Genomic DNA, 12,852 nt, shown 5'->3' with positions numbered 1-12,852 from the left:
TTTAACACAGATCATGAAACTGTAGCATAAAAACAAAAACTAAAACCTTACCAAAGAGGCGTCACTACATCCCATCAGAAGTTTATCCTCCGATGGATTCCGGCACTGACAGAGGACACTGGCTGAAACACAACTTGGTTCGTCACTTCACTTCATCCCAGAGTGCAAGCTTTTATCAATATTCCAGAAAACACCAGAAATGGGCTTCACACATTATACCCATGTGGTGCATCGAATCTGGGGCTTCTGCATGATTAGAGGAAACTTTAACCATGAGTCAACCTCACTGCCCTCAATCATCCAAGAACATGTTATCAATGTAACATGTACAATGATGATATTAGATATGATATCACTATCCAATACCACACTGTAAAAGTGTAATTGTTTTTATGAAATTGATTATTTTTATTGATACAATACCTTTAAGAGGAATGTTGGTGACTGACACTCTCTGTATCTGAAAGAAAGAACAAGATGACAACGTCATCAATGTACCCCGCAGCGGCAAAATACTTTCATGAATATGTCTACTAATTATGATTATTACAGTATGTCAATGTTTTTGGTGTGCATATAGCAGAGTGGAAGGACAGTATTGTAAAGTTTCAAATTTATGCTCCGGAATACCACACTACCACCAAATGCAGTTGAGGTCGAACTTGTTGCCATGGAAACACAAACAATATTTTATTCAGATATCTAAACCCACCAAAAGGCACCACTATACCACCAGACCTATCTGTGTGCCAAGTATGGTAAAGAAATAGTGAACAGTTTTAAAGTTTTGCTCCAGGAATGAGCACAACCACCAATTTCAGTCAAAGTCAAACTCATTGTCACCACTTAAAATAAAATTCACACACTGGTGTAACCCCCAAAAGACACATCTATATATCATGGTGAACACTGAGAACATGAAAATCAAGTGAAACAAGAGTCATCAGAAGATGACATATCCCCCTGACCCCACATATTTGTAAGAACAAATCATCTGACAGTTACTTGATGTTTCTTTAGACTAAGTTCAAATCATTCCATGGAAATAATGAAAAATATAAACGCCAAATATCTGAAAACAGTAAAAGGCACCACTTGAAGATCTGCCTCATATATCTGCCAAGTTCTCTTGAAAGATATCAAATGGTTTTTCAGTTCTGCTCAGGAAACCAAGCCCATCCCTCCCTTTTTGAGTTCAAATCATTTCCATGTAAAAACCCAGAAAAATAAAAGTGCCAAAAATCTGCAAATGGGAAAAAAACACCACTTTGGGGTCTGCCTCATATATCTGAGAGGTTTTGCTAAAAGATATTAAGAAGTTTTCAAGATGTGCTCCAGAAAGGGAACCCAGTCCACCCTTTTGAGTTCAAATCATTTCCATGGAAACCAAGAAAAGTAAAAACGGCAAACATCTGTAAACAGCAAAATAAAAAAAATAAATAAATAAGGGCAGACGAATAAATAATTAATAACTAAGAACTGACATGCAGATGAAGTGACGGCTATATCCCCCGATATTACATGCCGGGGGCATAATAAAGCTAAAGTTTGGGAGATCTGCTCTGAACAAGATAACATCCTCACAGCCACAGCCTAAGTCATATTTCCATGGAAACCACAAAAAATAAAATTATTATCTGGGTCTAATCCCAGGAAGGCACATCCAGGGATCATGCTTGATGTGTGCACCAAGTTTGATGAAGGTAGCATCTGTAGTATAGGAGATCTGCTCCAGACAAGGTGACATCCTCATAGTCATGCTTCCATGAAAATCGCAAAAAATAAAATTCATATCTGGGTCTTATCCCCAAAAGGCACATCTTGGGATTATGCTTCACATATGTACCAAGTTTGGTTATATAATCACAAATAGATTAGGAGATATGCTTCGGACAAAGTATTGCAAACGCACAGACAGACGGACGGACGGAACTCGTGTCTATATCCCCCACAACTTCATTGCTGCAGGGGATAATGAATCTTGTAAGATTTTCTTCAGTGAGTGAGTGAGATTTTCTTCAGTGAGTGAGCATGGTTTAAAGCTGATTTCAGCAATATTTCAGCAATATCATGGAAGAAGACACCATTGTGAAAATGTGGGAAATCCAAACCAGGTCTTTGGTGAGACGATATAATGCTTTATCCACTTGGCTACCCCTTCACATCTTAGTCAGTGAGAGTGACTGAGATAGGTAGGTAACAACATTGAACAGTATTTTAGTAGTGTCACATTTGATGTGAGATGAAACCCTAAAGTGAACCAGGTATGATGCAAACAAACCTAGAAACATAACCAGAGAACACCTGAAATTCAAATCCATTACAGTTTCCTGGAATATTCAAGGGACTTAACTCTTGACTGAACCACCTCTGTATAGAGCTACATGTATGGGGTGTCAAACAGCCAATCATATTTGTGAGTGGACAACGGATCACTCCTGAAATTCAACACCTGAAATTCAAATCCATTACAGTTTCCTGGAATATTCAAGGGACTTAACTCTTGACTGAACCACCTCTGTATAGAGCTACATGTATGGGGTGTCAAACAGCCAATCATATTTGTGAGTGGATCACTTGCTGCCAGCGCTTCATTCTCAAACCATACAAGGCGACTGACGAAAAGTCTGTGTGATACAGCAGTCCAATCCTAGATTGGATCTATGGTGACATAGTCAAAGGCTCCTAACATCCTAGGTCTGCTGAACATCTTCAAACTACTGCAATCATCAACAGACAGTAACGTAATTTGCCTTGTTACCTAGCCTCCTCCACTACTATCTTCATCTGGGCAAGGTAACCAAGTGATTGTTGCACAACCATTTCGTAACAGGGTGTAACCATTTCAAGGTGTCGCAGACCACAGATGACAGAATTATTTGCTTATACCTAAGGATGCAGTCCAGATTTCAATTTACATTTCTGTTGACACAAGCATACTAGTTTAGATTACAGATTACAGAACCTACCTTCCCTCGAACTACTTCATAAATGCATGCCTGTGCGACTGTGTCACCCTTAGAAGACAGAGCTTGTTCCACAGTGTAGATCTTGTGAGGCTGGATAGCACTGATACACAAGCAGAACCATCATCTCATATCTCAACTTATACTTGTGTCACAGTTAACATATGCATAATCTCATAATTAACCAATGTCAAGCAACATTACTTCAAGGTAACAATATTAAAAAATCTATGTTAATATCCCTGTATGTACGATACAGACTGTACCACAAAATGGTTCGAAGTTCTCAGTTTTGAGCTAGCTGTGAAAATGTTTGAATTTCCAAAATCTGGTGACCATATAAAGGTCCAAACAAAGATGATTTGTCTTGTGTCCTGTGTGCAATTTATGTACAAGAGAAATGTCTAAGCAGAATTTTGAACATCCTGTCTACATCCTGCCTCACCTAAAAGCAGCATGTACTGGGTCACATTCTGTCTTGGTGTATGTTAACACATCTGGATTTGGGCTGCAACATGATGAACAAAACAATGGTCTGATGAACCGTGTCAGTATTTGCTTGTTTTTACCAAACATTATGACTTGGATTACTCAACATTCATATACAAAATGCACCATGGTAAATGAACAACGGTACATGTCTGTCTTGAACAAAATATATGAAGCTTGATAAAACCATAGTTGCTCACTCATTCTCTAATATACATTGAAATGAAAATGAGGGAAGTTCATATAGTTTCACACAGCATGAAAATGCATCATAGAGAGTACATCTATTGATTAACTTGGAGAGAAAAGGACATTGTCTTCAATGTACCACACTTCATGATGGTATTAAAACAAGTCATGACTTCTAACGCAAAGAATCTTGATATTTGTATGTATGCTTACCCATTTACGGACATTACCATAAGGTTTGCCCTTTCTCTATCCCCAGACATAGGAGTCCAAGGCCATGCCTCATCACTCGACTTGTACCACCACACCAACAGCTGAAGTAGAAGCCACCATGGAATAGAAGTGCAATCTCTGTTTCAAAACAACCTCACAGCAAAAGTATGACCTGATAAGGAATATGCAAGTGAAAATCTAATAGTGAAAATAAAATAGTCGTACAAATCTAATTCATAAGTGCACTTTCTTGTAACTTTTTATTTGATGAAAACACAATTATAGGAAAAAGCTAATAAATTTAATCTCTACCAAATCATTGTGTATGTTGCTTGAGAAGCGTCTCTCCAGCCTTCTTCCCTTGGGGCCAGGCAGGTCCAGCTGGATGGACTGAAACATCAAATAAACAATCGAGTTTGTACTTCCCTATCAAAGATTCTTTTTATTAGTTGGGAAAATATGCAAAGATGTTGAGAAAGTTTGACACAACACTTCATGATTTGTCAGCCTGAAATGGATAGTTAGAAAATTTGTAAGAATCATATCTTGAATTATTTACATAAAGGGAACATGGTTGTATGATTGATTGAACATATTGTTGTTACTAAGAAATACGTCCTAACAAAATTTTCAAAACCTTTGAATGAGATTAAGGGGTGTGATTAACAATGATTAACAATGAGTGTTATATGGTTAAATGATGAATAGAGAAAAAAACCAATGTATTAAGACAAATATGTAGGACTGGTGATTCAGAAGGATTTATTTCAAGATTGCAGTAGTACTCCAACATAGCATTACTGTATTACTATTGGGCAAAGCTTTATTGCCCGAGTTTGGGCAAAGTTTTGGTGCCAGAGTTTCATCACATTAACTGTTCCCCTCCAATGATGTGGTCATGACCATTCTTGACAATAGTTGACCAGCAGCCCACCTTAGGTTCCCAGGTAGACAGCTTGTCAATTCGTTTGGCAGCCTCAGTGAGGGGAGGTCTCTTGGTGAAGTGGGCGTAGTCCATCTTACAGCAGTCATAGTGACATGCCACCAGGAACTGGTCAGTTAGATACACTGGAGATATACAGAATATGCAGTAACCAATGAACAACAAGTGATTACAAAATGTTCAAACCTTAAGATTACTCACAACATTTAAGACTCTTAAGAAGTATAATGTGTACATGTATGTCAGTGAGTGAGTATGCAAGGATTGTAGCCTATTATCATTGGAGAATGACAGGATCAAGGGACATAGCTCTGCATGAAAAATTTCAGCACTTTCACTTAAAATGTATCTCAACTAGTTTATGAACTGATAAATAACTGCTTATACATGTGTCTGTAACTTGTTTTACCCTTTACATTTACATCAGTAATGTTTACTTCACAGCCTCCAGTTGGTACTGTCACAAGCCACAATCACAACTGTGTCTGTGCATGTCAAATATTCAGAGTTCAAAATAGTTTCTTTTCCAAATCTCTTGCTACAGGCCAAGTGACTTTAAGACAGTAGCTTGTTCTGACTAATTTTCCACAAGCCCTGATTTTTATGACATAATCATGATGAAGTAATTATGAAAGAATAAATCAACATGGTATTTGATGTTAATGTTCAGTGGACTATTTATTGAGAAGTGATTCATGGCAATGAAAGAAACCTCTACTATATTATCACTGTGAAATTTAATGGCAAAGTTCAATATCCAGGTTTATTTGCAGTTTGAAATGGTAAGCAAAACATATCCAGTGGGACACAGAAAAGTAACATAATATAATTTGATTGCCTGAAATGAAAACTGACTTGTCCCAGTGTTAGGCGATGGGATTTTTGAACCCCTGAATGTTCAGAAAAAGAGTGAGTGAGTGAGTGAGTGAGTGAGTGCGTGCGTGAGTGAGAGTGAGTGAGTGAGTGAGTGAGTCTTTACACATACTGTATTCTTGTCGAGAGGAATTTATTTGATAGCCATAGATACAAATATGTTTCCATAATCAGACAAAAATGAATTAGAAGTCAGGAGAACAAATTTGGTATTATTCTCAACACAAGCAGAATCACCAACAAACATCACCCACCATCAGATATAGTGTCCGAGTTAAACTTGGCAACCATAGATTTATCAATGATGATTTTCTCCACATCCCCTGAGTGACCGGTCAGCACAAATGTCAGGACACAGCAATTGCTCAACACTAACTGTGGACAAACAAACAACATTAATGGTGGTTTGATTAGGCATATTTAGCAGGGTACAGTGCCCTGTCCTTTTCATTTGGCACCCTGCTCTTTCCAATTGGCCCCTTGTCCTTCTTTCAAAACAATAACTGCTACTAAACTCTTAGTAGTTATAATTTCAATTTCATACTGAAGTTAAGTGAAATAAATGCCCTCTTTGAATCTTTAATGGATGGACAACTTCACATAATACTTGTACTTGGAAAAGTGTCACTCAATGCCCCCTTTTGAATAAGGGTGCCCATCTTGAAATTCTGTCACCTAACCCTTTTTTGGATCATGGGGGAAATACTAATCAACAAGGTGGTTTTCCCAAGTTTAATTCAAGCATGGAGCAATCTTGGACTCTATTACAGTCTTGCACTGGATAGTCCGAGAAAGGGAAGGGGTGCAGTTGAGAATTCCTTTATTGTATTGAAATGCTTGTGTATACTGACAGTATGGTTGCTGGGAACAAATCACTATTTTGAGAGACTTGTGGTTTCAGTTTAGTTCAGTCAACTGAACGTTGTGTTCCTACCATGGTAACACAACGTTTAGCTGGCTGAACTAGATTCAGTTATGATGTTTAAATGCATACCTAAATAATAATCTTAATGATGACATTAATACCATGACTGAACAATGTTAACATATTATAAAGGTAATGCTATTTTTCAGGGCATTTTCATTTGCATAAGTCTGAGGTCTTTCATTAACTGCCTGTTACCATTATTGTGTCTAAAATGGACAGAATTTTTACTAAAACAAGAAAGAAAAACCACATCGGTTTTGAAGCATTTACTGTCATAACAGAGGTACTAACACACTTTTCACAAATACGGACACGTCACAGAACAACATAGATAATGTCACTATTAAGAGTGACGACATCAAACTTGACCTTTGCCCATATTACCAGCAGGCCATTGCTTTCAGTGCTAAATGATGCTACAGATGAACTAGATGTTTTCAACGCCGTGTGTTGTAATTTCTTGAAACAGGCAAGAAAGTACATAATGGCACAGGTACATGTGACGAATGTCAGAAATATCGCCAATAATGAACCAAAGATCAAACCAGTTGTAGGTGATTGAACATTAACAGCTGAGATACTTATGGCGTCACCTAACAACAGGCTTGATAATGGTCCATCGTCAAGCATTTGCGGGCATTATCAAGTTACAGTGGCCCTCTCATTTCTGACAATGGTGCAGGCATTTTAATGACAATGCTACCCATTTTAGCTATAATTTACTGGTAATGCTGTTTTTCAGGGCATTATCATTTGCAGAATCCTGCGGTCTTTCACTAACTGCCCAACAAAGAAAAGCATTTTCTGTTGAAGTATCCTTTGACTGCCTTGGTCATTCCATTCCCCAAAAATGAAAATGTATTATGTACTCTAGCGCTTCATGTAAAACATGCTGTTATTCTTACAAGCAATGTCTTATCTGAACAGTAATTTATTTTGTGAAATGTCTGTTACAAGTGCTGTATGTACATGTGTATTGCTTGAATATGGGCCAGAGGCCTGAAGTACATGAAGCATCTTTGACTTCGAGTATTACCATACCTGATTGGCAACATTCTGAATCATGATTTTTCCTGACCCTAACCTAAATTTCCCTGACTTTAAACCCAAATTCCATTACTATTCCCTGACTTTTGAAAACATAAAAATTCCCTGACTTTCAGAGAAAAGCCAAAACTCCCTGACTTTTCCCTGACCTGTGGGAGCCATGAGAACAGTGAAGCTTTCAGATGTACTTACACTGAAGAAATCTATACATGGCATATAGGATGTAGCTACCTAACAACTGATAAATTATTACCACTTTATTACTGATGTGCTCATTCACACAGACGAAACTTGATGCATGCAGATCCACGAGTGATCATGCATACTTATTACGAATCATACTATACTCAAGAGTACAAGTGTTCCTTTATTTATTTCCAGAATCTCACAGTGCAATATAATACCTTGTGAAGAAATCTGGGAAAGAATACAGAAACACTTGTTCTTTCATGTGTTTCCTTTGTTTCCATTAGTTTCCACTTCTTGATGCTCCCCAAGTCCCATGCATAAAATGCCTGACATCAGTGTAACCTGTGTGCATTATCGCAAACACAAAAGAATTTTCATAAGACAATACCTGAGCAATCTGAGACCATAATATGACAACCATGATATATTAACATAAACCATACCTAGATAATGTCTTACCTGTAACACCCTTCTGTTCTTCCATCTGACTTGAACACATTTAAACTGACTCAGAAGTTCCTACAAAACAACAAGTGAGTGCAAGGTAAAACTTCAAGAGAATAAAAAATGTGTTGTTTTTGTGAAAAAAGTAAATGATTAGACATGGCCCGTGAATAATACACTTAAAGAGACAAATGACAATATTTGTTGGCAGAGGCTTGATGCAGTCATCTTTAGAAAATGTAATTCCTATTAACTTTTGATGCTGCAAAACAGTGCAATTGGTCATCCATGTTCAAACAGCACAAGAAACACGTAACCAGTTACCTCGACCTCCTTCAAATTATCCCTTATTTTTTCTGGCCGCTTGTTTCGAGGAGACCAAACCATGTCCCTTGCTGAAATATCAACAAGGAATCACAATCATTGTTCACTTGTTTAGATGATGATGATGATGATGATGATGATGATGATGATGATGACAGTCTGTATTTTAATTCATTGTTTAACCAATTGCTTGCAGTATAACTTACTATATTGCAGTTAATGCTATATTCAATAGTTACACCCAGCTGTTTGTAGTTCAACCCACTGCCTGGGGAGAACAGAATCAAAAGTTGGTTGTTATAATAGACTTGCAGTCTTATATGTTCATTTTGGAAGTCTTACATTTTCATTTACCACTATGGTTTGCTGGTACCAAAACCAATGTTGCCTGAAGACAGGCAGACATTCACTTGCCTAAAGAGCGAGTGAGTTTAGTTTTACGCAGCTTTTAGCAACATTCAAGCAATTTTATGGCAAAGGACACTAGAACTGAACCCGGGTCTTCTAACCTAAAGAGACCCACAAGCAAAGGAATGTGACAGGCATTTCAGCATGATACGTCACTCATATACATCCTCTCCAATGCCAGCTTTAATCAGCATCCCATGATTTTGGGATCTATAAGTCAGATCAAAGTAAATATGAAAATATTACAAACTAGTAGCATGAGGTTCTCACACCAGCATGATAAGTAACACAATCATTAACTGGTTCTCACTGATCGTTTTGTGCTTCATCAAGGTTGCATCAGCAATTACCTTCAGTAAACTGTTGTTTCTCATCATAGTATGGCTGCTCCAGCAAGTTGACTGAATTAAAAGAAACACAAGGTTCATCATTATCTTATATAATTACATTAACAGGAACAAGCACAGTTTTCACCATTACATTCTTAGGGCAGCCTACTGCTTCAAGTGTCAGCGCTTCATATTAATATACGTTGATCATGATAACCAAATTTAAGAGTCATCACTTGTACATCATGATGTAGCTCAGTTCTCAAACACAATCAAAGTTGAAAAGTTTTGGCAGTTAGTTTCACTCCTACACAGTAAACAATGGTTCAAACAAAGTCAAAGGGGCCACTAATTCTTGTTTCTTATAACTACTATCCGTAACTCGTACTTCAACTTAATTACAAAGTAAATGGCTGGAACAAAAAAAGGAAGAGTTTATTTTATTTTCAGTTCACAGCAAGAATGTTTGTTATCCAATTAGTTTAATTCTAGCATGTAGTTTACTGCTATTGTGAAAATCTTGTCTGTATAAGAATGATGTGAACAGAAACTTAGCACTTCATACTTAGTCATTTGTGTGATAACAAAGGTCAAACAAATGGTGCATTGTTTTATTCCCATGAAAACATTTATAATTGGAATTTACATTTTAAAAACATACTGACAGAAATCCTACTTCCAAGATCCTGATAGATCATGCAATATGATTGCATTTGGAGTGTACATTGTATTTTGTTACCCTCAGACCAATCTCATATCAGTATCTTTGGTGGAAATACATAACCGAGTTGAGTGACTTGAGGGGTGAATGAGGATGTAAAACTGATTCCTGTTTTGCCATATGCTCCGACTTGTGAGTGTTACTTCATTTTGTAGCATCACAAGATGTAATTCAAAGACCATTTCAATTATTCAGATGGGCAAGAAAAAAATCACAGGCCATAAGAACTTATCATTTGGTAGTCCTGATGAATTTTTATTAGCCAGGGACCACAGGTCCAGCATAAACTTCACGCACTGTTTAAACTAGACAAATTACAAGAAGACATTGTGATGATGAATACTGCTATACACAGAAGACAGTTACCTTGTTCTCCTTTATCGTGATAGACATGGCATCCAATAGCTCCATCTGCAAACAAACAGAATGTCAATCAGTCCCTTGTCACATTCAATGAAATTAGTTAACAACAAGCAGTTGCATACTACAATATCTAAGTTTCTAGGCTGAAGATATATTATCTTGACAAAACTAAAATGTCTCATGTACTGTTGTATTTACTTATTTATCATGTTTCTTTGGCATTACTGAAAGGTCACAAACATAATTAAAACACAATTATCACCTATTCATGACATATAATATGTACACTGCTGATTTGTGAAAAGACAAATAAACAAATTTATATAAAGCGCACAATCACGAATCAAAAGTGCAATAATTTGTACATGGGTTTACTCAAAACGAAGCACTCGGGAGACCGAACTTGGCCAGAGTGTGTGGTGTGCACTTAACTGTGTAACAAAGACTTTTCATTAGCTGGTTTATTTACCTGTATGCAGAAGGCTCATTTCGTGCATATACTATAGAGATGATCTGTTTGATTGTCTTTCAAAATTATGGGGAGTAATAAGAAAGTAAGATTTTGTATGGATAACATGTTTTATTGTACATGATGCGATGTTTCGGTATGGGTTCATCTGCCATTGTCTCGCAAGAAGTTGCTATCCATAAATAACGTATACAGAAATGTTGGGTTTTGTAAATACAAGCTTTCCTGCATTTCCGTTCTAACCAATCAAGAAATACTGAGATGGTGAACTACTGCGTGGCTGGAAACTGTTGTTTGTCCAAGTAAAAAACAAAACATGAAATCTGAGTTTGCACCAGTTTTCCTCATTATTACAGCTGGAAATATACCTTACAGCACTAAGTGATAACACCTTGATTTGGGCATTCTGTACCTTACGTCTTGCATTCATTAATCTACTGAGAGAAAAAACAAAACATTGTAGAAATGAAAATATTCCTGTATTCACTATATGTATGTTGCAAATCTAGGAGTTTTCGAAGATCAAACTGGTGCCTCCATTTCAATGGATTCTTCTTCATCTTACGTGGAAGTTTCTCCTACATGATGTAAAATCAGCTCGTCTTGGTACAGTTTAACATCCAGGTAAAGAATGATGTCAGGAACATCTATTACAGCTTCAGAATCCATGCTCACTGTCAAGTTGTCAAATATAACCGAAGAGGAAGCCACAGGCAATAGTCACATTTGACGTCATGCCACATGATCTCACCTCTGCTAATTAACTATCAGGTGTTTCCGTAATAGGTGGAAATCTTTTGACAACAGTAAGTGATTTTTAGGATGCTTTTTTCCAGATATGAAGAAATAGAGTTACTCTAATATTCTCCTTTAGAAAAGAAACTTACCTGGTATTGAGTAATGGTTTTTCAGAGACCAGAGAAACAGTTCACTCAGACAAGTCACCATTGAAACTCTGAAATTGTCACTAAGGATGAGTTTTATTGAAAAAGAAGGGTGATAAGATCCTTCTGCTGTCATTTATTAGCATGATTACATAAACGGCAATACAATATCAATTGATTGGAAACAACATGCTCAACCCTTTTATGTTTAAAGTATTGTCAGAAACAGAAAAAAAATGTTTTAGACTGTTACTTTGTATCCCTCAAATTCACACAACTGCAAACAGGATATATCAAAATAACCCACTGCAGCCTAACTGTGAAAATTCAGGGATGCGTAAAAGGATTTCCAGAAAAGCATGTTTACTCATAAAATCAGGCAAAACTTTAAAAAAAATATGAACAGCTGCTTACAAAATAGATCAGACCATAGATGACAATTAGGTCACTCTGCCAGGTATGACAACGGAAAGTTAACGCATGAAATGCATGTTCTGCCTGTTGGCACATGGGGTCATTTTAATGATACTTTGTGCTTTTCATGTGTCCCCAGCTAACACAAAAATGTTTTAAAAACGTCCCAAGAACATTTTATGGGTATATATATACTCATTTTCCAAATCTACAACATGTAATACCAATTAAATTACAAAACATTTCACTTCAGTTATGGTGTGCACTAAACATTAAAATGTAACTGTCTCGGGAGAACACAGGCATTCAACTTTAGTTCATCTTTCATATCACACGTTCGAAACTTTCAGAAGTTTGACTGGAGTTTAAAATCAGTGTTGACTGATTTACTTGGTAAAATCTAAGCAAATGTACATAGGCCACAGATGGCAACCTCTTCCCCGACTATTTGACAGATGAAAACGTACCGGTGAATTTAGGCAGACAGCGATTCCTCCTTGAACGAAAACTAATCACGCAGACTTCTAACAGAATCTTGTCTGCTCTCAATCGGAAGTAAACAAACAGATAATGGCGCATGCGCAGTCAAACCACGCAGCATTGCGATAAATGTCTATCCGAGAGAAACCGCGATATAAAACATGGTTGTTGTTTTCAAA

General features: G+C 37.0%; 2 protein-coding genes across 2 annotated transcripts in view; both read right to left on the bottom strand.

The window, feature by feature from the left end:
• LOC137293703 (WD repeat-containing and planar cell polarity effector protein fritz homolog) overlaps window positions 1–12,768 on the bottom strand; it is a 20,716-nt gene extending 7,948 nt beyond the window's left edge. Inside the window, exons 1-14 of the mRNA XM_067824408.1 lie at window positions 12,661–12,768; window positions 11,783–11,850; window positions 10,430–10,474; window positions 9,364–9,414; window positions 8,606–8,676; window positions 8,297–8,356; window positions 5,928–6,048; window positions 4,792–4,925; window positions 4,170–4,247; window positions 3,858–3,958; window positions 3,412–3,474; window positions 2,970–3,069; window positions 424–460; window positions 52–122 (exon numbers count right to left, since the gene is read on the bottom strand). Coding sequence (XP_067680509.1) covers window positions 52–122; window positions 424–460; window positions 2,970–3,069; window positions 3,412–3,474; window positions 3,858–3,958; window positions 4,170–4,247; window positions 4,792–4,925; window positions 5,928–6,048; window positions 8,297–8,356; window positions 8,606–8,676; window positions 9,364–9,414; window positions 10,430–10,474; window positions 11,783–11,843 — 993 coding nt within the window. The 5' untranslated portion in view covers window positions 11,844–11,850; window positions 12,661–12,768. The remainder of the gene's footprint in view (window positions 1–51; window positions 123–423; window positions 461–2,969; window positions 3,070–3,411; window positions 3,475–3,857; window positions 3,959–4,169; window positions 4,248–4,791; window positions 4,926–5,927; window positions 6,049–8,296; window positions 8,357–8,605; window positions 8,677–9,363; window positions 9,415–10,429; window positions 10,475–11,782; window positions 11,851–12,660) is intronic.
• Window positions 1–12,852, bottom strand: part of LOC137293709 (DNA-directed RNA polymerase II subunit RPB7) — a 130,269-nt gene that overhangs the window by 22,892 nt on the left and 94,525 nt on the right. The window lies entirely within an intron of this gene.

The sequence above is a fragment of the Haliotis asinina genome, chromosome 8, assembly GCF_037392515.1.
Source record: "Haliotis asinina isolate JCU_RB_2024 chromosome 8, JCU_Hal_asi_v2, whole genome shotgun sequence".
Lineage (NCBI taxonomy): Eukaryota > Metazoa > Mollusca > Gastropoda > Lepetellida > Haliotidae > Haliotis > Haliotis asinina.
Note: the sequence above shows the minus strand (reverse complement) of the source record. Positions and strands in the feature narration are given on the sequence as shown.